This window comes from Scatophagus argus, chromosome 3 (genome assembly GCF_020382885.2).
Source record: "Scatophagus argus isolate fScaArg1 chromosome 3, fScaArg1.pri, whole genome shotgun sequence".
Lineage (NCBI taxonomy): Eukaryota > Metazoa > Chordata > Actinopteri > Scatophagidae > Scatophagus > Scatophagus argus.
The window spans coordinates 16,112,450-16,134,160 of NC_058495.1; the positions used below are offsets into that span (position 1 = coordinate 16,112,450).

The following is a 21,711-nucleotide window of genomic DNA, read 5'->3' on the forward strand; positions in this document are numbered from 1 at the left end:
AAATTAGGCTTAAACGCTGCTATGGTATATGCAAGTATAAATATATGTGTGTGTGTGTGTGTGTGTATTTCCTTCACCACACCTACCTGGCAGGGCAACAGTCAGTCTTCTGACCTAAAGGAGGGAGAAACAGGAAGAGGGGGAATGGAGAGAGGGAGAGGGGAGATAAATGGTTATAGTAGAAGCAGGACACATGAGGAAACGGCTTCAGATGAACAGAAACAGGGAAACAAACTTCCCACTTAAAGCTGTGCACACAATCATGGATTGTTTTCCTGCAAGGCTGTGGAAATGTAGACACTTTCAGCCCCGAGGAACACCTCCTCGCACTTAAAACACACAGCTGCAGCCACAATATGGTCACTGTCACTGTAACCTAGCCTTACACTCTCTCTCACACACACACACACAGTTTGTGATTATGAGATTTATTTAACTCTGCTTCCCTGCGTAGCTCCTAATGTGTCCCACTAAACCACTCACCTCTACGATCTGCTTCCTATTTTGCCTCTGGGCACCAGGCCCTTCCTGAATTAATCTCCCTTCTCATACTGGGAGGGAGCACACACAACCGCACACAGACACCCAACACAGGCAGGATACACAAGGACATCATCTTAAAGATATGAAGGACACTATGACAGTCCCACTCACTCTCTCCCAGGGTCTTGTCGATGAGGTCACGCTTGGCCTCCAGCTTGGTGATCAGGTTCCTGCCTTCCAGAAACTCCTTCAGCTTCTACACCGCACAAAATACACACATGTGCGCTTACATGACTGCAAGAGAGCTTACAGTTCTCTCAGATAGGGGCTGATGCTCATCACTGATGACCATAACCAGCACTGACCGTGAAGTAAAACTGCTCCGTCTCCTGCTGGTTGGCCCGTCGTTTGGCCAGGCTGGGCTTGCTGAGATAGGATTCACTGAAAGTGGACTTGACCGACTCCATGCTGTTGCTGTGGTGGAAGCACTCGGAGACGTCGTAGTCCTCCACCGTCACCATGTCTTGGATGGTGGACAGAGTGGCCTCCATGGTTTTCTTCACCTGATGGACAGTAAAGGGGAAGAAGAAAAGATGCAGAAGAAAAGCCGTGATTACCACACAACGGAATACAAACCAGATGAATGTACAATTAAAGGGTGCATAAACATGTCTGACCTCTTCATTTTCAATCTTGAGCGTGGATAGGCGGGACTGCAGCTGCTGACACCTCTGGAGCAGCTCGCCTTCCAACGGCTGCTGTGCACACATCACTCCCATCTGCACCCACACACAGAACACAGTGGAAAGTGAGACAGTTAAATAGGTGAGATAACAGCATCACAAAAACATTCTGCCCTTCCTATTGTGCAGATTCAATACAAGGCATTCACCTACTGCTAATACTAATAATCATAATAACAATGACTGAAGCACTAGACACTGTACCGTGTCTCCCATGTGAGACTGGAAGTCAAAGCGAGCAGGGGGACAGAAGACATTGTTGTAGGTCTCCATCAGTTTCTGTTTGTCCCCGTTGGCCTCCAGACTCTCTGTGGCTCCCTCCAGTGTTTCCAAGCCCGAGTGTTTGGACGTCTCTACATTCTGTTCTGCAGATAGGTAGGTCCTCAGGGCGCGATGCAGGCTGGCATGGTAACCTAGGTCACAGCACTGTCACGCACACACACACAGAAACACACACATGCACACAAAAATACATACATCAACACAAACCTGATTGTTACCTTGTGTTTAGCTGCACTTTCAGTGCTACTACCATGAGCTTAAGTTTCATCAGTATACATACAGTAACGGCTCCAATAACATATGATACATCATTTTTGGGATTACAGTTAAAACCCTCCTTCCTAGAGGCCAACACCATATTAGGGTTAGATCAGATGCCTTCACAGTTTGAAAATGGGATGTTTTTGTTCACTGGCCATAGTTGCTGTGTGGTTATTTTTCCCTTCTCATTCTGGTAGCATCACCAGCTCCTTCCTATCAGACTGGTCTAAACACAAATGTGCAATTAATAAAAGACCAACTTTATGATACAATAAACTAATGTAGTGAAAACTACAAACATCCAGAGGGCGTCAGTGCCACCTGCTGCTGACTGTGCTCTCAGTCGGGCAGGCATTTAAATGTTTTGATCCAGCAGAAAATGAACCGCTTCCATGCTGTCTAGATATTTTGGCCACTGGCTGCCTGTGAGAGGGGTGGGGTGGGGGCACAACACCACTGTGCTGTGACGAGTGCTGGGAAGTAGAGAGACAAAGAAGAGAAAACATGCAGAGAGAGAGAGGGTGACCAATCTACTGCCTTCATTAGGAAAACTGAAGCTAATGCGAAGAGACCGACTGAGGGGCCACCACTGGCTGGAACACACACACACACACACAATATGTCTACAAATGTTAGCTGCTCCCACTGAGTAAGCAAGTGTGTTTATACTCACGTCAATGATGTCGGACAGGTCGTGGATGTAATATTTGAAGACGCAGCTGTTGGTAGCCTCAAGAGCAAGCAGGTACTCATTCCTGGCCTTGATGGCTTTCAGTCTGTTCTCTGTGTACTTAGCTTGTCTCTGATGGGAGGGAGAGAAAGCAAAAGGAGACACTGTAAGGGAAAGAGGCAAAGAACATCAGGCAAGAAGGAGAGAAGAGGCGCAATGACCGGTAGAGAGAGAGAGGGAAGGGAGAAGCTAGATAATAGCTGTTGGAGTGAAACACTTCAGTATTGATTACAGATAATAAGAAGTGAAGAACAATGTTGCTGCGACAAGCACCAGCTGTAGAAGACAAGGTTAGCAATAAGCCAGTCATACATTCATACATCATTCATGAGACGCACGCTGTAAGCCAGTGTGACAACAGGTGGAGCACTCTGAAACAGCTTTCCTCTCTCCACTCGTTGCCCTCCATTTCCCCTCCACCTCCGGCAAGTCCGGCCCCGCTCACCTTCTCCTTCATCTTCTCAATTTTTTTGACACTGGAGCGTCGGACGGGTTTTTCGTCGCTCTTCATGCTCGCCAAGGTGTCTGGGGAGCGGGGCGTCTGCCGGTCGTCTTGTCGACCGGAGCGTCCCATCTGCTTCTCCTCCTGCTTCTCCGCCTCCTTCAGCTTGGACTCAGCGTTGATGCTGTCGGTGTTGTACATGTGATACGTCTTCATCACCTGGGAACAAGGGTTAAGATTTTCAGGCAAACATGAGCGTGGGCTCCGCCAGCATGTTTCTTACTTCAGTTTTTGGCTCTGAATCAAAAATGGGATTACGCCAGTCAGTATAATGAGCAGGGTGCAGCACCGAGGCTCCCTTGTTTTTTTTTGGAATCAACCTCCAGAGCTGGCATTCAAAAATATTGCAGTGAATGAGTCACACACGCAGCCTCTTCTCGTGTACTACACTGCTGTGCTTGGACATGGTGGTATGAGTTTAACATGAAGAGCTAAACACATAAAACAAATGTGTGTGTGCAGTGTCAGCCTTATTGCAGTGACCACCACCACAGCCATGATTATACTGCTCAAACCTTTCCCTCCAACACTGCAGACAGACACACTGGTCTGTCTATGAGTACGCATGTTAGCATGTGCGCGTCACTCAAACCAGATCTATTTCCATCTCTTACTATAGACTATAATTAAAACATGAGACCTGCTTTTAAGGGCACGGCTGAGCTGAAGCTATACAGTTCCTCAGAGCTGTGCTGCGGGAGGAAACTTTGCCCACATGCACACCCAAACAAACAGTGAAACATGCTCTGATTCCCTCAGTCCTGTTGGCAGTACGACGGACATGTGTAACCAGCCGCTTCGATGGCCCTGACAGTGTGAGAAGACCAAAACAACAGACGGTCATGATGTCTGACATATGAATAATCAAATCAGACTGGGCAATTAATGAGAATGTGCAAAACAGCAGAGGCATGAGTGTACAGTATACATATATTTAGTGTCGTTCTTTGCGTTGAGCTAAATGCTAACGTGAGTCAGCATGCTGACATGCTCACAATGACAATGCTAATGTGCTAGTGTTTAGCAGGTATAAAGCTTAGCAAGACAACCAGGATTTTAGCAAATTTTAGCATGTTAGCATGCTGAAATTTGGTAATTAATCCTAAACACAAAGTACAGATATTGCTAATGGGAATGTCATAAATATTAGGTCATAAATTAAATAGATAAAAAAATCAGAACAGATGAAGGCACTAACTGTAATGTTAAATGATGTGATGGCGATGGCGTATGATGTGTTGTTAGAATTCATCTTGCAGAGACCACGAATGTTTTTGATAAATTTCTTGGTGATCAATTCAATGGTTGCAAGGAATTTCCCTTAAAACTGTGACTGTTAACTGTTAGCTGGTGACAGGACAAATCAGGAAATCATTGTGCCTCATCATCTGGGGACCATGAATGTGTGTGCAAAGTTTAAAGGTAATCCATCCTATAGTTGTTTGTTGATTGACATTTCAGTCTGGATCAAAGTTGCAGACCGATCGAACAACAGCTTTCCCTTGAGCCGAGCCACTAGCGTGGCTTTAAATCCTTAATCCTTGGCTGATTGTTGCCAAGTTGCTTCCTTAATCTTCATCTCCGAAGCATTTTTTTTTTAGTATCCCATAACACTTGTGAGATTGCTAACCCTGACGCTACAAACGCATAGCAGAACTCACGACACAGAATAATGCATCCCAACACTGCAATGTCAGTGGTTTCTCTTACCGTGTAAAGCTCATTAAGAACTTTCATTAGGTCCTCTTGCAGCTGTAATCCAACCTCTTTGCTCTGAGGAAAAGAGGCAGAAAAAAGACAGAATAGAGAACCATTAACACAGGATCATTACAGCAGCTACCACCTGTCCCGGCATCAATCAAGACTAGATTATCTGGCTGGACGGGAGTGGAGGAGGTGAGTCCAGATAAATGAGCTGAGTAGTAATGGACTTGATGGATGCGGAGTTAAACGATGTAGCCAAAAGATATTGATCTTTACGTGTTGGGGGGGGGGGGGGAGACAGAGAGGGTAAGAGGACAACAGAGCTAAAGACAGAGAGCGAGATGACAAAAAGAGGGAGGACAGGAGGTGCCAGGAGTCACCAGTGATTGATCACTTCACAGTAACCTCGGTAGACTCCTCACATACACACAGAACACACAAATACACAGCTCCTCTTATACGTTTCAACACATGCTGGGAATTTCCCAAAGCTCTGCAAGGACACCACTGAAACTGTGTCTTTAACAACGACGCATAAAGCGGCAAGAAAATAACCATATGTGCTCACACAGATTTACACATTCACAAACAGAAATGACTAAACAGGTACGAGAGAGCAGAAGATAAGCATGAAAATACAGGGAGAAGCAACTGGGGGAAAAAAAAAAGGTTAAGGAATGCAGAAGAAAAGCAAGAACAGATTTCGCCAACGACTGCTGAGCATCTGTCTTCTCCTGGAAGAGGGCACAGAAGGGGATGGGCTGTAGTGCAGTGGGAGCTCAGAGGTGAGCCAGTATCAGAGGGAGAAGGACGGTACGGTGAAGGTTGTCTCTTGAGATAAAGGTGGAGAAATAAAAGGTGAGTGAGGGGAGAAGAAGGCAGAGACAGGTGGAAACGGGAAACAGATCAAATCATAATGATGAATCTCTTTGAGAGAATCACATAGAGCTGAAAGGTCAGGAGCAGAGTGGCAGATGCTGCGGAGAGAGGAAGCGACAGGGAAGAGATTTAAGGTAGTGCAGCAGATGAAAAGAGGTAACATGATAACTGAGGTTGTCTAATGTGTGACAAGCAGCCAGACAACAGCCAATCAAACAGCAATAAGCCGTGGCAGAGCACTCGTATCTTTCAACTTTGGATCGTGACCTTTGGACTTCTCATTTTGTCTGTGGTTGCAACAGAAACCAGCAACTAACTTGTTTCATTAGCCCTCGTGTCTGTGGTCCAGTTTGAGATGGTGTGCTTACACAGTTTAACTCATTAGTGCTTCCTCTCTTTCAGTGATAAAAACTCATACACACTCCCACTGTGCTGACAGAATGACTCTAAACTACTTTCTGCAGCGGCTGAGATGAACGCACTGCCTTCTCTAATGTGCATCGTGATGTTCGTCTGCACAAGTCATGAGTGTGTGTGTGTGTGTATGTACTGTGCTGTGTGTGTCACAGCCCCTGGCACTGCTGGCATTCATGTCAATGACTGGAAATACTATAAATGAACTAATTATCTACTTAATTAGCCAGGAGAGCATTCTCTGTGCGTATGTGTGCAGCCTATTTATGACCCAGACAAGCCTTGTGCCAAAGAACAACCAGCGTTATCGGAATAGAAACCAACGCCAGTGACTGGACCAAGAGTGAGAAACAAGGAGAGAAAGTGTTTGTGTGTGTTCCCATCGTCTGCGATCAGACTGTAAATGCAGTTCAAAGACAACCTATCAGGCCGGAAATCAGCAGCCTCTGCCATGACATTCCAGGCGCAGACTGCTTCACTTTGCCTTTCGAGCACACCCTCATCTTACTTTACTTACGAGGGCTTTCCACATCCTTATAAGCCATCCTTATCTTAAACGTAACCCTTAATATTTTAGGCTAATTCTAATTTTAAATCCAGACGGAAAGACTCATCTTCTGTATATTTAACAATCAGGCAAAATTCATTCACCTCGGCCTGAAAGTCATGCAGGAGGCAAAAAGACGCAACAAATTAAACAAATTATGTCTGCATATTTAGAAAAACCGTCTGTTAAGACTACAGTAGGTTAGAAGGATGACAACATATGCTTGTTTTGAGCTTGTGTGTTTGGTCTAAACTGTCCTTGCCGGAGATGAACGACCGTCTCTCAGGGGAGGACAGCTTTAGTGTTTGCTCTGTAAGCTCTGATCTCCAGAGAAATCATTTCATCCCTTCTGTGCTTTCCTTCTCACATGGCCCTCTTCTCTGTATTCCTGTTCTCTCAGTTCTCCCTTCCTCTGTTCTTCCTCCAAATTTCCTCTTTCTCAGCATCATTCTGCCTCGTCTCTGTTTCTCAGAGTAGCAGACATGAGCAGACTAGAATGACGTTACCAAGTATGAAGCACAGACAACATAAACTATCCTGGCTTGAGGCTCAGCTGACTTGCTGTCAGTGAATAAATCAGTCCAGACAGAAAACAGATGCCAGAGAGATGGATGGACAGGGTAAAAATATGACATGGATTCAACATATTAGTCACTAGAGTGATATACAAAATCATAAATTTTAAACAGCAATTTTAGTGCTGTACCTTCTGTGGGTACTTAAACCAATGTAAACATTAATCAGAATCAGTTATCAGTTTATAAGATACAAACCGATCTCACTCATTGGCTTAACAGCCATCAAGTCTACAACGTTAACATGATTAAAATCCTGCCTTGAAGATTGATCCACACCAGTGTTTCATGTCATCATATTCCATTTACCAACACGTAAATCTCATTAGATCGTCAGACTTGCTGCAGATTGACCCTGAGGAGCAGGTACCTACGTTTCGCATCCCTTTAAAACATTCCTAAAACATAAAAAGACAGACTTTTAAAGAGGTGTGATCCTACTGATCCTGCTGTATCTGTTTTATAGTTACCTTCTTGAAGAGGCGTCCCGAGTCTTCGCTGATCTGTGCGAAGCGGGGAATGATGTTGTTGAGGTAGAGGTCGGACAGGGTGGCATGGTCACGGCTCTCCCTCTTCACCTGAAGCAGCAGCAAGTTCCAGCAGTTCACTGGGGATAAAATGCTCTGCTCCTTCCTACACACACAGAAACAGGTCTTTAATATTAAAAAAAGCTAAGGACCTTTAGATAAATGACTATCATTAAGTCTCTCTCATCTTTTAATTCGTACCCCTTTCATCCTGCTGGTAGACATACACACAGGCCTACTGCATGTAAAATGTAAAGACAACCAAAACACACTCTTCACACGCTATTTTCACAAACATCAGACAAGGCATTGGGATAAAAGACAGGAAGGGAATTAATGCCCAGACAGACATATGCACAAAACAGCCACCCTCCTCTCTCTCACACACACACACACACACACACACACACACACACACACAGGGCCGGTGAGCCAGCCCAAACAGAGGATTCAGCCAGGGTACAAAACCCAGCAGGAAGAAGCAAGACTCCCCGACGAGCACAGATGTCGCAGAGAGGCATAAGAGGAGAGAAAGAGGGAAGTGAAAAAGAGACAGAAAGAGAGATTTAAAGACTGTAATGATTTCACTAAGAGTCTAATGGGCCAATACTGTTTTATTGTCTCTGCTTCAAGAGCTCATAAAGCCGTTATACAAATGCCAGCCTGTCAATGCTTTGCTTACATGACAACACCAGCCATTTCAGAGTGAGTGTGCACAATATGTGTGACTGTGGGTGTGTGTGTGTGTGCGTGCACACAGTACGTGTTATGGATGATCCATGGATGATCTAGTGGGTAAAATGGATTATGAGTGAGTGTAAGTGGATGAAAGAAGGTCTTTGTGTAGTTAAAAGCAGCTTTAACTGGATAGAGACAGCAAAGAGCTGCAAGGCATTTACATCACACACACACACACACACACACACAGATGCGGGGGTCAGGAAAAGTAGAGCAGTGACCCAAGCATACACAAGGTCAGACAGACAGAGAAAGTCTTTGACCGAGGGGTATAGAGTGAGGGGTGGTGTCCATAGGGAAGTGTGTGTGTGTGTGTGTGTGCGTGTGTGTGTGTGTGTGTGTGTGTGTGTGCGTGTGTGCTGGTGTGCCTGTGTGCAATGGGGGTGGGGGTAGAGTCTGATGAGATGAGTCATAGATGGTGATGTGATATGCTGGTACTAACTGTCACTGGTCAAATGACTGAGTGTAATAACAATAATGATTTCAAGGAAATGAAATTTAAAAACTCCACCTACGCACATATGACAAAGCTTCAAAGAGTGAAGCTCTTATGCTAAACTTGAACAACGGTCATGTGGACACACACGTGTTTGTGTCACTTTCTGCTTCTTTTTCCGGAGCGTCTGTCTTCACTGGTTGCACAATGTTTTCCTCCACCAAAGGAAGGCCAAACTTCCTCTATTTGCTACAGCGACTGGCCTCTCTGCCTCCATGTAACATGTCGCCCTCAGCCCACCGGTGATCACCATGGTAACAGCACTGCAACACCAGGTGAAATATCACCGAACCCTCTTTGACCCGCAGCTATCACAAGGTAAACACCGAAATGTCACTGGCCCTCCGAGTGTCACATGGTGCACACTGGGAACAGAGTCAGTCCTCGAGTCAGGAGCTGCCAGTGACTCACATTGAAGAGAAAATGCTAAATGCTTATTTACATTCAGGATGAAAGCATTAGCATTAAACAGAGCATCACTCGAGGCAGTTTTGTACAATTCAGGCAAACTGAAAAGTTAAAAAAGCTGTGGCTGTTCAAATTAGCAGCACAGCGTGCAATTAGAACGTACATTGCAATCATTGTAATGTGCAGCATCAGTGAGATTTTAACTCAAGCTCAGTTCTGTTGCAGATTCTGGTTCTTATCAAATCTCAATTCCTGGCAGAGTATTTCAATCATAAAGGAAACCAAATCATGACATTTTAGGGTACCATAAACAGCACTTTATCATGTGGATCAAGTCGGGGGGTGGGGGTGTATTTTGTGATTACTTCTTCAATAAAAAGGCAAAAAGATGCTCTTGTTATGCTCAGGTTTAAATGTTTGTTGATGCATTAGCTGATTCTTACCAGATTCTACAGCATTATAACTCCAACTGGGGATTTAAAAAAATGGTGTATTTTAACACCAGTGCTGAGCTATGTTAGACAGACTTCCTCTCTACATGGGATTCTTGTCACCCAGTGAAGACAATTTGATGTATTAATGCAGTCTTAAGTGCAGTAAAGGTACATCAAGTCCTCCCTCTTGTCAACCGCATATCAGAATATACAACTGTGCTGATACACGTTGTCAAATATAGCTATAGAAGTTGAATCAAAAAGGATGTTTCCTGGTAAATCCCCAGTTATTATGGAGTCACATTTTTGGCAAATTTTCCAGCACCATTAAAAGTATAAATAGACATAGAGAAAGAGAGCATTAAAAAAAATCCAGAAAAGATTTAAACAAATAGAGCCACAACAGCTGCAAAACAGCAATTTTCAGTTCATGTGTTCAGTTCATATGACGTTGTGATCTTTAAAATCAGATTCCAAAAACCACATTGACATAATTTGCCACTGTAGCCCTGGGCTGCATGACGGGGCTGCAGCCAGTGAAACTGGCCTAATATTTAGCATAAGGACAGGCTTTGAATCACTGTGCAACTTGTGAGGGCTTCGCCTTGTGACCAATCAGCCTGTCAGCCTCGGGTCTCACACACACACACACACACAATACAGTTAAACCATGTAACCCCCCACCACTAGTGTATGCAGTATGCCAAATAGCAGAAATACCAGGGGTCTCCACGGGATCAACACACACACACATGCTTTTCACACTGTTTGGAGCACCATCAACGTCTGGCTGTACGGAGTAACAGGCACACACGCACACATCCATACACACCTACATTCAGACACACAAAAATACACACACATAACCGGAAAATAGCTGAGATTCCAGCGTGGCACCCGGACTGAGCAGCAGCAGATGCAGGGAGACTGTTAAACACACAGATGTGGGATGAAGAGAGAGAGAGAGAGAGAGACAGAAAAGCAGAAAGAGAAACGAGAAGCAAAGACTGAACACTCGTCAGTCGGTGAATTTTATCTTTTGTTGCCTTTTGACATCTTGATAGAACAGACCTGATGAAGCAGCTGCAGCGGCTAACCTGCTCATGTTATACATGTTTTATTCTCTGTCCTTCACCCTGCCTTCTCCTCTCCTCCTCTCCCCCTCCCCCCCCAACACACAACGCAGGGAAACACACACTCTGCAACAGTCTCAAAATTGATTGGAGCTGGAGGGTGTGTGCGTTGGGGGTATGTCCTCTTAGTTGGAATTGGGTTTCGTTTAGAGGCCCTATTGATCCCCTTCCCTGTGCCTGCGTGTGTGTGTGTGTGTGTGTGTGTGTGTGTGCGCAAGCACAGATGTGAGTTTACCCCCAGCAGAAAAATAAAATGTTTCTGGAAAAGCATGCAACGCAACACAAAAGTGAACATGAAAAGAGCTGGGAAAAAAAGAGGAAGGTAGCAGCACAGCAGCCCGTGGTTAACAGGAAGTCAGACATAAAGGATATGATCAAAAGAGGAAAAAGTCCAGTCCTTCTCAATAGTTTCTGTAATTTTGGAAGATCCAGTCTCGCAAAAAAGGTTTTGTTTTCTGACAACAAAAGGATATAATGCTGCTAATGTAAAATCTAAATTCAAAAATCAAAGAAAGTGAAGAACTGCTAAAGTAAAATATTAAAAAAAAGAACTGTTATGGTAAAATCTAATTTTTACAAAGTTTCTCCCATTTTGTTCTCTTGAGAAAAATGTTTCAATTAATTACGTAATTGGCAATTAAGTTTAAGGGCAAGCAGTAAAATAAATGCTTCCCCTTTGAGACGTTAACAAAATGATGCAATTGGCAGATTTTGTAGATTAGTATTTAGTAAGATTGGTATTTTACCTGAGTGACAAACATGCAGTCTTACTTATTGCAATGTAGATGTGACAAAGAGCAAACATTTATGTAATAAAATGCTTAATATTTATCTTTTTAACACATGTTATTGGAGCTTTCCATCAAGCGAATGCGCGTCCTCGGTTTCATCACTTGCATCTGCAAACAAGACTCTGCGCACTGAAGGATGAGGAATGGTGTCTGGTGAACGGGTCATCAGCAGCAGTGATCAATCATTCAACACGCTTACACCAAAAGGGTGTTACCAGCCAGTTTAACATCTCTGCGTGGGTTACACCTCTGTTATCTTGCTCAAAGCACGGCACTCCTCAAAGACACATCTGAGGAATTAAAACACCCTCAGTGAGGGCAGATCTTGGTTAATTTCCAAGTCCTGGGCTAAAAGACAGAAGATCAAGGTTGCAAGGAGGCATAATTAGCTAAAAGAAAGGAATCCTCTGTTTCCATTTAAGTGTGGTAGCTCAAATGAATTTCTGTGTGTGTGTGTGTGTGTGTGTAGTTCAGTGAATCCTTCCCCACAGGGAAATAGACTGCACTTTCCCACCAAAACCCTCCAGATAAATTATACAAGAACACATCCTGCTGCTCAAGTTGATGAGCTCCAGTGTGTATTTGCATGCATCTTATACAGTGAGTGGGTGAAAAAGAGAGGGGGAGAGAGAGAGAGAGAGAGAAAATCTCTGTTTGGGGAGGATACACGCACAGCAAGACACTGAAGAAATAGTCAGAGCACGAAATCACCACCTGGCCATTTACTGGCAACATTTACAGTCTCTCTCTCACACACACACACACACGGTAGACCTGACTGATAACAGAAATGAGTATCCTGATGAAATGTATAAGCAATCAGTTGGTGTTTCATTAAATCAAACTAGGGCTGGGTGAGTGATGTAAGTCAGTATATCACAGACTGACAAACACCAGGGTGACGTCCCTCACTTGCCATCCTTCTGTTTCATTTCACGCTTGTCTCGACTTCTCTTTTCTCAGGAAGGAAGTCACTGAAAGCTCTTTAAATAAAGTGCTAAATAAAGAACTTGGAAAAAAGAATTATTAGCCCCCTGAGGCACCTGAACTAAACAAGTCAAACTGTATAAAACAAAACAAACAACCCGATGCCCAGTTTTGGTAGTGCTTTGTGTGACGAGTGTCCACGTACTTGAGTAGATGGTCCTTGGTACTGCGTGTCTTGGTGAGGAACCTCTCGGCCAGCTTCTCGAGGTTGCGGCTGTAGTCCACCTCGATCTCAGCCTTCTTTCTGAAGAAGTCCTGCAGGTCTTGCAGCAGCTGCACCCTCAGCTCGCACTGCTGGTCCAGACACTTGAGCTGCTCCACCAGCTGTGCACGGATCTCTGAAGGGAAAAAACATAGAAGGACAGAGATGAGTTTAATTTTATTATGCTAACCACAGCCCAGGTGTACACAACACATTAAAGGCACAACGGAAGGCCCATGCTGAATGTTTGTTACCACGCACTTCTAAAATCAAAGGCCTGTCTTCTCTAAAAACATGCAATTATCCATATGACTGGTGAGTAAGCTGCATACATTTCGGCTGGCAGTGCAGTGCTATCATTAAGATGCGTGCCACGACAATGTGTAAGATATTAAAGTCTGAAACAGCTTCCTCTTTACACCTGATGTGGATGGAGTCCAGCTTCAGTGAAACACCTGGCAGAGCCCTTAGTTAAAATGTAACCGCCCAACCACCACCACCAGTCCCTAAAGCACAGACCACTGCGCATATGTGTGCATCATCATATTCATGTGTGCGTGTGTGTGTGTGATCAGCTATCCTCTTCCACACACGGATCTCCAGAGGCAGTCATTTATCCCAGCTTATCACTTTTCGCTATAGTCCTGCCTCCTTCCCCGCTCCCTCCCCCATGCTGCTCTCCAGTCTGGCCTCAAATTAATAGAGTGCACTCAATGCAGACACACTCAGTAACTATATTCAATCTCTGGCTACAGAAAAGTCCTCTGGAGAGTTCTACCGACTGCAGCTATAGACCGGGATGCACAAAGTGCCCACAGCAACACGTGCACACATCTACACACCCAAGGACACGATGATGATAAGCTGGATCAGTGCTGACAGCTGACAGATTAATGCTATGCTCTCATAGCTGCCTGCCAATGCTGAGAAGGCTGCACATGCATCCTTTTTAAAGAGTTAAGAACCAACACACTTCACACACACACTTTTCAAATTGCCAACCTCTGCAGGTGCGTCATGTCTAGTCTATCACTGCCGTCCTACCTTTACAACGCAGGCTGTAGAGAAAACGGAGGGTTTTGGCCTCCATCCCGGCTTCAGTGCAGAATAGACTCCCCTCACATACACACTGATTTAGACAAACACACACTCGCAGGCAGGCGGGCAGGCAGACAGTCAGCCGTCCATTGGGCCGACAGGGACTGTTGATGCTGCCTTTGTGTTTTACAGCTGAGAGTGCAGTTTCTCATTACCACAAAGAGAAGTGGCGATATCTAAATGTGTCTGTGACCACCCCGTTCCTCCCCCGTCTCCCACTTCTCCTTCTTATAAACACTGTGCCACTAAGCCATCGGCTGTGACCGGGTGCAGTCAATCTTTACTGCTTTAAAGTGGCATTATGACGCGACGCCACAAACACTCACATATGCAACAAATAAATGCATACACACAGACTGTATCTGTGCTAATGACCTGGTGTGAACATTTGCTTTGACAACATGTGTTATTGACGTGTGTGTGTGTGTGTGTGTGTGTGTGTGTGTGTAATTTCCTCATCAGGCAGCTCTGTCAATGATGGGGAGTGAGTTAGTGTCCCGCCTCTCAAGGCTGCGACGCAAAACCTCGAGCTGACAGCCTTGTAATTAGCAGAACACAACAACACACAGCATATGCACAAACATCCCCACTGAAAACAAGCACACCCATCCATATGAAGCATAAGAAGGAGAAAGAAAACATAAGGTAATCCGCAGGGTGGCAGTCTGAGGGATGGGGGGATGTGTAGCAACATCAGTCCCATGTGGCCTCAATGTTTAGAAAGCAGGTTTAATGGGGCCAAAATTAATTTAATAGGGAGGCCATGCCCTGTGCCCCCAAACCCCTCTTGGGCCACTAAAAGTCACATTAGGATGACGAGTGATTCCGACAGCACGCTCCATTTACAGAATATATGACTGCCTGAGTCAACCAAAGCAAGCCCTGAGCTCTGCACACACTATACCTTGTTGATACTGGCCGCTTAGTGGCGGGGCTTTACAAGAAGGTCTTTATCACCATCTTTTACATGTAGATGTTGTTATCGCCAACAGAGGAGAAGGGTTAGCTGAGATACGTGGAACTTGGCACAGCAAAGAGGAGAGATGCTGTCAGAAAAGATCAGCGCTGGTCTTCTTTTCCAACTTATCCCTCCGTTAATGGTCATCATCCCCTTGAGCCAGGCAGTAGTGGGATGTGAACTGGAATGTAACGCCTCCACTCCCATCCCCCCCAGACAGGCCAGTCAAATTTTCCAGACAGATGAGAGCAGGTCTTGTAATCAGGCTCTGGGATTCTACTTTACTGATGCTCTCTTTTTTTCCTCATCCCCTTCCTCCTCCTCCTCCTCCTTGTCTGTCTGTAGTGCTGAGAGCTGTCTGGCTCTGCCTACAGGAGCCTCTTCCACGCACTTTTCACTTTGTTCATCAGTCCCAACAACAGCACATCCAAACAAAAAAACATCCCGGCAAAAGGAGACGGAAGCTCTTCCTCTCTGCAGGATTTTCGCTTTCCGCTGTAACGGCTTGCCTATACGCTTATGCTCACAGTACACCCGAATCACCATGGTCGCTCCCTCCTGGAGTCATTCACATGGGAAGAAACTGATCAGGCTGGGAAATCATGCTTTAAAACAAGTCCAAGCATTGCTTCCTAGGTGTGGAGCTAGTCTACCCAGTCGTACGAGCCACCTGTTGGTTGGTTTTATTTTCTCACCATAGGTGAGGGGGGTGTTTTCATGTGAATGCGTGCTCTTCACATGCCTGGTTTTCTATGTAGATACAAACTGCTCATGAAATAGCAGAAATCTGAAAGAGTGAAAACAGTGTCTCGTCCTCCTTCAAACCATTTCAGCTAAACCCGCCGCTCTTCATCATCCATTATTGATCGGTTTGCTTATCCCAACCCAGAAAGAGGAAGACAAAAATAGAGAGAGATGATAGATGGAGACAGCGCGACCACACTACAGTGACATTTCCACTATGGTCAACACCTGCTGTTAATCTTGCAGTGGGCTGCAGCTGAAGGCGGGATCTAACACACTGCCGCTTACAAACGCTTGGATGAATACTTCTTAGGTGATAAAACAAAAGAAGCAAATAAAAATGCTGTTAAAAAGCAACCCAACCAGTCACAATGGCACCCACAACATGGAGCCTGAAAGTCCTGCAATATTTACTTTTTGTAGTTAAAGTCAGTTTTTGCAGCAAGAAAAGCTTTGTTAGCTCGTTGCTTGTTTAGTTGGGAGCTGACAGAAGTGATGAGTGCCCTGGATGCCGGTCTGGTCCTGGCCTAGATAGGAGCCACACACACTGCTGCAAGCACTCATTATACCTGAAAACACTCTGGGCTATGGACACAGTACCCACCCACACTCACACACACACACACACACACACAGACAGCGATGTGACACTGGGGGTCCAAGCTGTCACTCTGAGCTGTTTTGACGGCAGCTACCCAGCCCTGCTCTTCAAAGCTCCACTCCAGATCTGTCTTCCTCTATTACTGGACACACACATGCATGCATGCCGCCACATACTTACACACACACACATGGGAACTATTTACAAGTAGATGTGAGGCGTGTTCGAGACCAGGCTTGAACTGGTCAGAGAAGGAGGGCGAGGGCACACACAACAGTGAACCAGCAAACACAGATGTATCTCAGATATATTTTAACTTTATTTATTCAGGAAAAATTTCACTTAATGCAATGTTCTCTTTTTCGGGAACGCCCTGATCACATTAACACGTGGAAGCTGCCCAGTACAACCGCAGTCTGATCTGCCAGCCACTGAGCAGTTGGGGTTAAGGGCCTTGTTCAAGGACACTTCGGTGGTGGTAATGAGGAAGGGCCAATCGCTTTACATGCTGCTAAACATAACACCGTGCTCACCAAGTTAATTGCAGGGATTAGGGACAAATTGTTCCAAGTTTTTCTCTGCCAGTTCTGCCAAATAAAGAAATACCAGAGTTCCCAATTTAAAATCTGTATAACTCACTGCTCCAGACTCGTTGGATTCATTTTTAAGTCAGGTGACGTGAGGCCAGGGATCACAGTGGCATTAAAAACTGGGTCAGCGGCCCTCTGCTACTGAGTGAATATTAACTGACGGCAAAACACTGAATATTTAATGACCTTAATGAAGAAACTGTCTTAAATGTTGATCAGTCATGACATGCCCAAAAACTCACACAGACACCATTTGGTGGATCAGATCAATGCATGCCTTACAGAGACTGGGGGTACGTGACAAAATCTATAAAGAATTCAGTGCAGTCAAGAAACACAATCAGGGAGGTTATACCCAAGGTAACCCAGGGTTAGCCAAACCCAACAGAGGCAGAAAACCAAGGAAAAGGGTAAAATTATTACTCAAACTATCTTCTGTAAACATACATTACAGTTTCCAGAACAACTTCTTTGCTCAACTTTGACCTTTGGCCGTACTTGTGGTCTGTGCACGCAGTTTTTCTGTCCGTCAGCAAAATAGTACTAACATTTCTGTCGCTCTCACTTTCAGTCTCACCTCCGAATAATGCGGTTTGGATAATCTGTCTTAACCATTGGCATGTTCACAAGCTGTCAGATGCAGGCTTTGCAATGATTGTCGTCTCCCCAGATCTCAGGAACCGCTTTAGCGAATCCAGTGTTGTCAAAAATGTGTGGTGTTATAATAATCAATCAAAACAGAGGCCCAAACAAGCGATATGAGACCTTAGCCGTATAAACCAGGATAATCCTTTAAACACGAGCCTCTCTGCCCGGGATTTAGGTGTCCACTATCTGTGCCAGGTAATCAGTGAACACAGTGGGAACACAAGAACACACACACACAGTTAATTAACTAGATCCAAGACATGCAACCATGAGATCTAGCCACCAGTGAGGAAGAATATCACCCATTCTGTTTGTTTTTTTCTTTGTGTGCGTGCGACCACACGTCCACACTGTGTTTACGCACTAAGGCCGGGTCTTTGTTGCTCCAGGGGCTGATACTGCAGTACAGAGCAGTGGAGAGGAGGAGAGGGTGGGGGGTGGTAATGGTTTTGAGTTGTACCACTGTGAGCTCATACTATTGTCCTGCGAAGAATGAAAGAAGCATAAAGAAAAGACAGAAAGAACAGTACACAGTAAGGGGGGGTCACTGCGTCACTGTGAATAATATGTCCATTCATCCCTGTACACACAGGAAGAGAGTACAGAGAGACAGGAAGTCAGTCGGACCGGTTCATTGCCAGTAGGGAGCACACGGGAGGCGAGGGTCATACTAAAACAACCACAGGAAGCATATATGTGTGTGTGTGTGTGTGTGTAAAGACGAGGTGCAGCAGGATGGGGGTGGGGGTTGGACTGAGGTGTGTGTGTGTGTGTGTGTGTGAGTGTTTCTCCTGGGCCTGGAGAAAAGCAAGCAGCTGAGGAGTTCACCAATATAACCCTCCTGAACCTGAAACCAGGCAGGAAAAGAGGGGAGAGGGACTGACGGAGAGAAACTGGGCCAGGGGTTTGCAGGTTGGGGGGGGGGGGTGTACAAGGAGTGTGTGTGTGTGTGTGAGTGTATGTGTGTGTGCGTGCACGCGCATGAGTGGATGATGGGGCTATGGGACATGGTTTTTAGGCAGTGGGGTTGGTAGTAGATGGTGATCTGAAGCCTCAGGTTGTAGGTAGTACTTCCTAATAAGATTCTTGAGCAGGGTGGAATCTATTAGTTCCAGACATGCCTTCCTAATACTGCTCCACTGTACACACATATACACACACACACCAAGCACAGCCATGTATGAGCCAGCAAGGAGGGGAATAGAGGAAAAGATAGAATTACAGTACAGTAAGTGTTGGAGGGAAAACTATTGCAGGAATGGAAAGATTCCAGCCAATGTCTTTTCCTTGGGCCTGGACTTTCCTCTGAAAACAAACACACACACACACACACACAGAAACTTATATAGGCATTTCCTCTCTCACCCAGAGCAAGAAACCTTTAGGAAAAGCAGTGTCGTCTTAAGGAGGCCAGTTAACGAGCTTAGTGACTTTTAGACATGGAAAAGCTGCTGAAGCCAAACCACTGCAGACCTGCTCTGTGTGCAGGAAAGGAGGAGGACGACCTGCAGAGAGCATGGGGTTATGGGAGAAAGAAAAGCTACTCTGTGCTGTGCTCGGCCATAAACAAACGAAGAACAGAGGATTTCAGAGGGTAAAAGTTATCTGTGTCTTTGGTGTTTCACAAATTTCAATTTTGGGCCAACTTTATAATGAGGAACCAAGTACTGAGGGATGTTTTCAGACAGGCGAGGAAGTAAGCCTTTGACTTCACAGATTTTAGATTTCATTTAGACACACACACGCACACACATAAACAAAAACAAACACTGCAAGCACTAATTAAACCACTGATGACCCAGGAAATACAAAAATGGATTATGAAAGTAGGACTGACTGATATAAAAGGCCACAATATGAGCTTTTGTAAACATCTTATTAACAATGAATAAGCACAGCTTGAAGAATAAGTAGAAGGCCTCCTTAAGGGAATAGCTGGATATTTTGGGAAAGTTGAGTTGGTTAACTGATACCACTCTCTAAATATATATAAAAAGAGAGTTTCCAAAAGGCCAGAAACTGGGAAACAGTTTGCCTGGGGATGTCTGAACCACCACTTCTAAAACTTCTTACTAACACATTATATGAGTCCTCTCCCATAGTGGCATAGGGGTTGCAGGGTTGGAGATCGGGGTGGGGGTGAGGGGAGGGGGGGGTGTTCTCAGCAGGAGTAAATTCCTCTGCACTACTACTCAGATCAGGAAGTCATTAACCCTTTACTGGCTGGTGAGCTGCTTTATCTCCAGTGACAGGAAGGCGAGAGGGCTCTCACGGAAGATGAGAGGTGTGAGTGTGTGTTAACAGTCGGAGCCATGTGGGCTCTCGTCAGGGTTCCTTGCACTCTGTGAGCTGGAAGCACAGGTCAAGGGTCAGGGGTCGCAAAGCTACCAGAGAAGATCAGTCTCCCACGTCAACCAGCTGGTGGAGAACACTAACAACAATACAACTATCCATCTCAGCTCTCACTGAAGCAAACATGCTTTTTAACTAATCCAGCTGTCGGGAACTTTTCTTCTACCAAACTGTCATCTCCTTTGATATAAATGTGATCAGACTTTCCAAGAGGATATTTTCTGTGTATATTTATACTGTATACTGACAAACTGTAACCTCTTCCTGAAACCAGCTGCTCTTGCCAGCCATCACATGCTCTGATTCCTCTGCCATAGTGGCAGAGGGGTTGCAAGTTTGGAGACTGGGGGGGTGGGGGGTGGGGGTCTCTTTGCATAATGAAAAAGGCTTCTTATCAAAAGTTAACTAGCTCCACACCCATTTACAGATCCTGACTGCTCCACTAACCCAGTCTGGAAAAAAGGCGCCGAGACTCTGAGTGGGAGTGTTGGGGGAGGGGGTACATCTCACACAGATGTGGGGGCTGAGGATAGAAGACGGGACTTCAAATGAGATTAGTGCTGCAACCAATAATTATTTTCATTATTCACTGATCTGCCATTCGTATTTTGAATAGTGTTTCATAGTTAAGTCCAGAGTTGATTAATCAGAAACATTTTTGATAACTGATTTATCATTTTAACTCTGTCCAGCTAACCATTGTCTGAGTCCCAAGTCCTAAACTTTGAGTTTCGAGTCAAGTCATAATTTGCTCTTTAACAAAACTAATGACATTTTAACAACAACTCCAAATCAGTTTGCGAACTGTAATTGTTTTTTTTTTTTTAAATTGAGGTGGTTTGTTCTCCAGGTGCACTCAAATGCACCTTGACATCCCTGTCGGTGCCCACATGCTTTGCCATACAAAGCGATGGGCCACAATTTTGGCACCAATGTTCAACCACCAGCTTTTACTTATGAAACAGGCAGACTACTTGGCATTTGGCACATGTTAATTTTGTACCCACAGCATTAATGCAAGTTGATTGAGGAAATGAAGAGAAATAATTCGTATGTGGCATGATTTTTGAATAACATTCTCTTTAATCTTTGGGCTTAAGGGAAGGGATCAAGTACACTGAATTCAAACAGCTCAAGTAAAGATGAAGTCACAAGTCATTGGTGTTAAAGTCCAAGTCGAGTTGCAAGTCTTGTCAAGTCTAAAGTCTTCAACTTTGTGAGTCAAGACCACAACTCCGCAAGAAAGTAACTGGCAAAATTAATCAGTAATGAAAATAATCCATCGTTATAGGCCTTATTTTTCTTTTTTGTTGTGTCTTTTACGATACAGTCCCAATTTAGGAATCAGGAGAGAGTGAAACAGCGAATCCTCACTCCTGAGAAGTAAGAATGTATGCAAAGTACTTAACAATTAATCAGTTACCAAAAGAGTTGTTGCACTTCAACAAATTAATTAATTGTCCAGTTGCTTCTGCATTACATGATGTTAAACACCATCTTACAATTCATCAACTCCCATGATTTGAGACAGGCATCTGGGCTAGTTTGTATATATGTATGGGTGTATGTGTGTGTGTGTGTGTGCAGTTCATCCCCATGGGTACTATCCACCTGGTGTCACCTCTATTTCCTGTCTCTGCTGGACACAGCCATCTGGGCCTCAGTCTGTTCCAACAGCCTCCATCTCCGTCTCTTTCCCTCTCTCCATCTCAGTTGCTTACTCACACGCACATACACACACACGCGCTTTGCCGTAGGGATAAAAAAAAAACTCTGACAGTACGGTGATCTACGCCATCTGTCTGAGGAGGTCTGGATAGGTATCAAACAAAAACGCACACACATATTATACCACCCTGGGCCAGCAGGAGAGACAATATTAAT

At 44.8% G+C, this 21,711-nt stretch overlaps 1 protein-coding gene across 3 annotated transcripts in view; it reads right to left on the reverse strand.

The window, feature by feature from the left end:
* The window catches only part of srgap2 (SLIT-ROBO Rho GTPase activating protein 2), a 51,991-nt gene that overhangs the window by 10,063 nt on the left and 20,217 nt on the right, over window positions 1-21,711 (reverse strand). For 2 of the 3 annotated variants that reach the window (XM_046384173.1, XM_046384172.1), the window contains exons 2-11: window positions 12,780-12,972; window positions 7,591-7,753; window positions 4,712-4,774; window positions 2,945-3,160; window positions 2,443-2,571; window positions 1,431-1,652; window positions 1,161-1,262; window positions 849-1,046; window positions 655-739; window positions 87-114 (exon numbers count right to left, since the gene is read on the reverse strand). In XM_046384173.1, the coding sequence (XP_046240129.1) occupies window positions 87-114; window positions 655-739; window positions 849-1,046; window positions 1,161-1,262; window positions 1,431-1,652; window positions 2,443-2,571; window positions 2,945-3,160; window positions 4,712-4,774; window positions 7,591-7,753; window positions 12,780-12,972 (1,399 nt within the window). Of the gene's footprint in view, window positions 1-86; window positions 115-654; window positions 740-848; window positions 1,047-1,160; window positions 1,263-1,430; window positions 1,653-2,442; window positions 2,572-2,944; window positions 3,161-4,711; window positions 4,775-7,590; window positions 7,754-12,779; window positions 12,973-13,880; window positions 14,102-21,711 lie in introns of those variants that run through there. The other variant, XM_046384175.1, reaches the window with a different exon arrangement.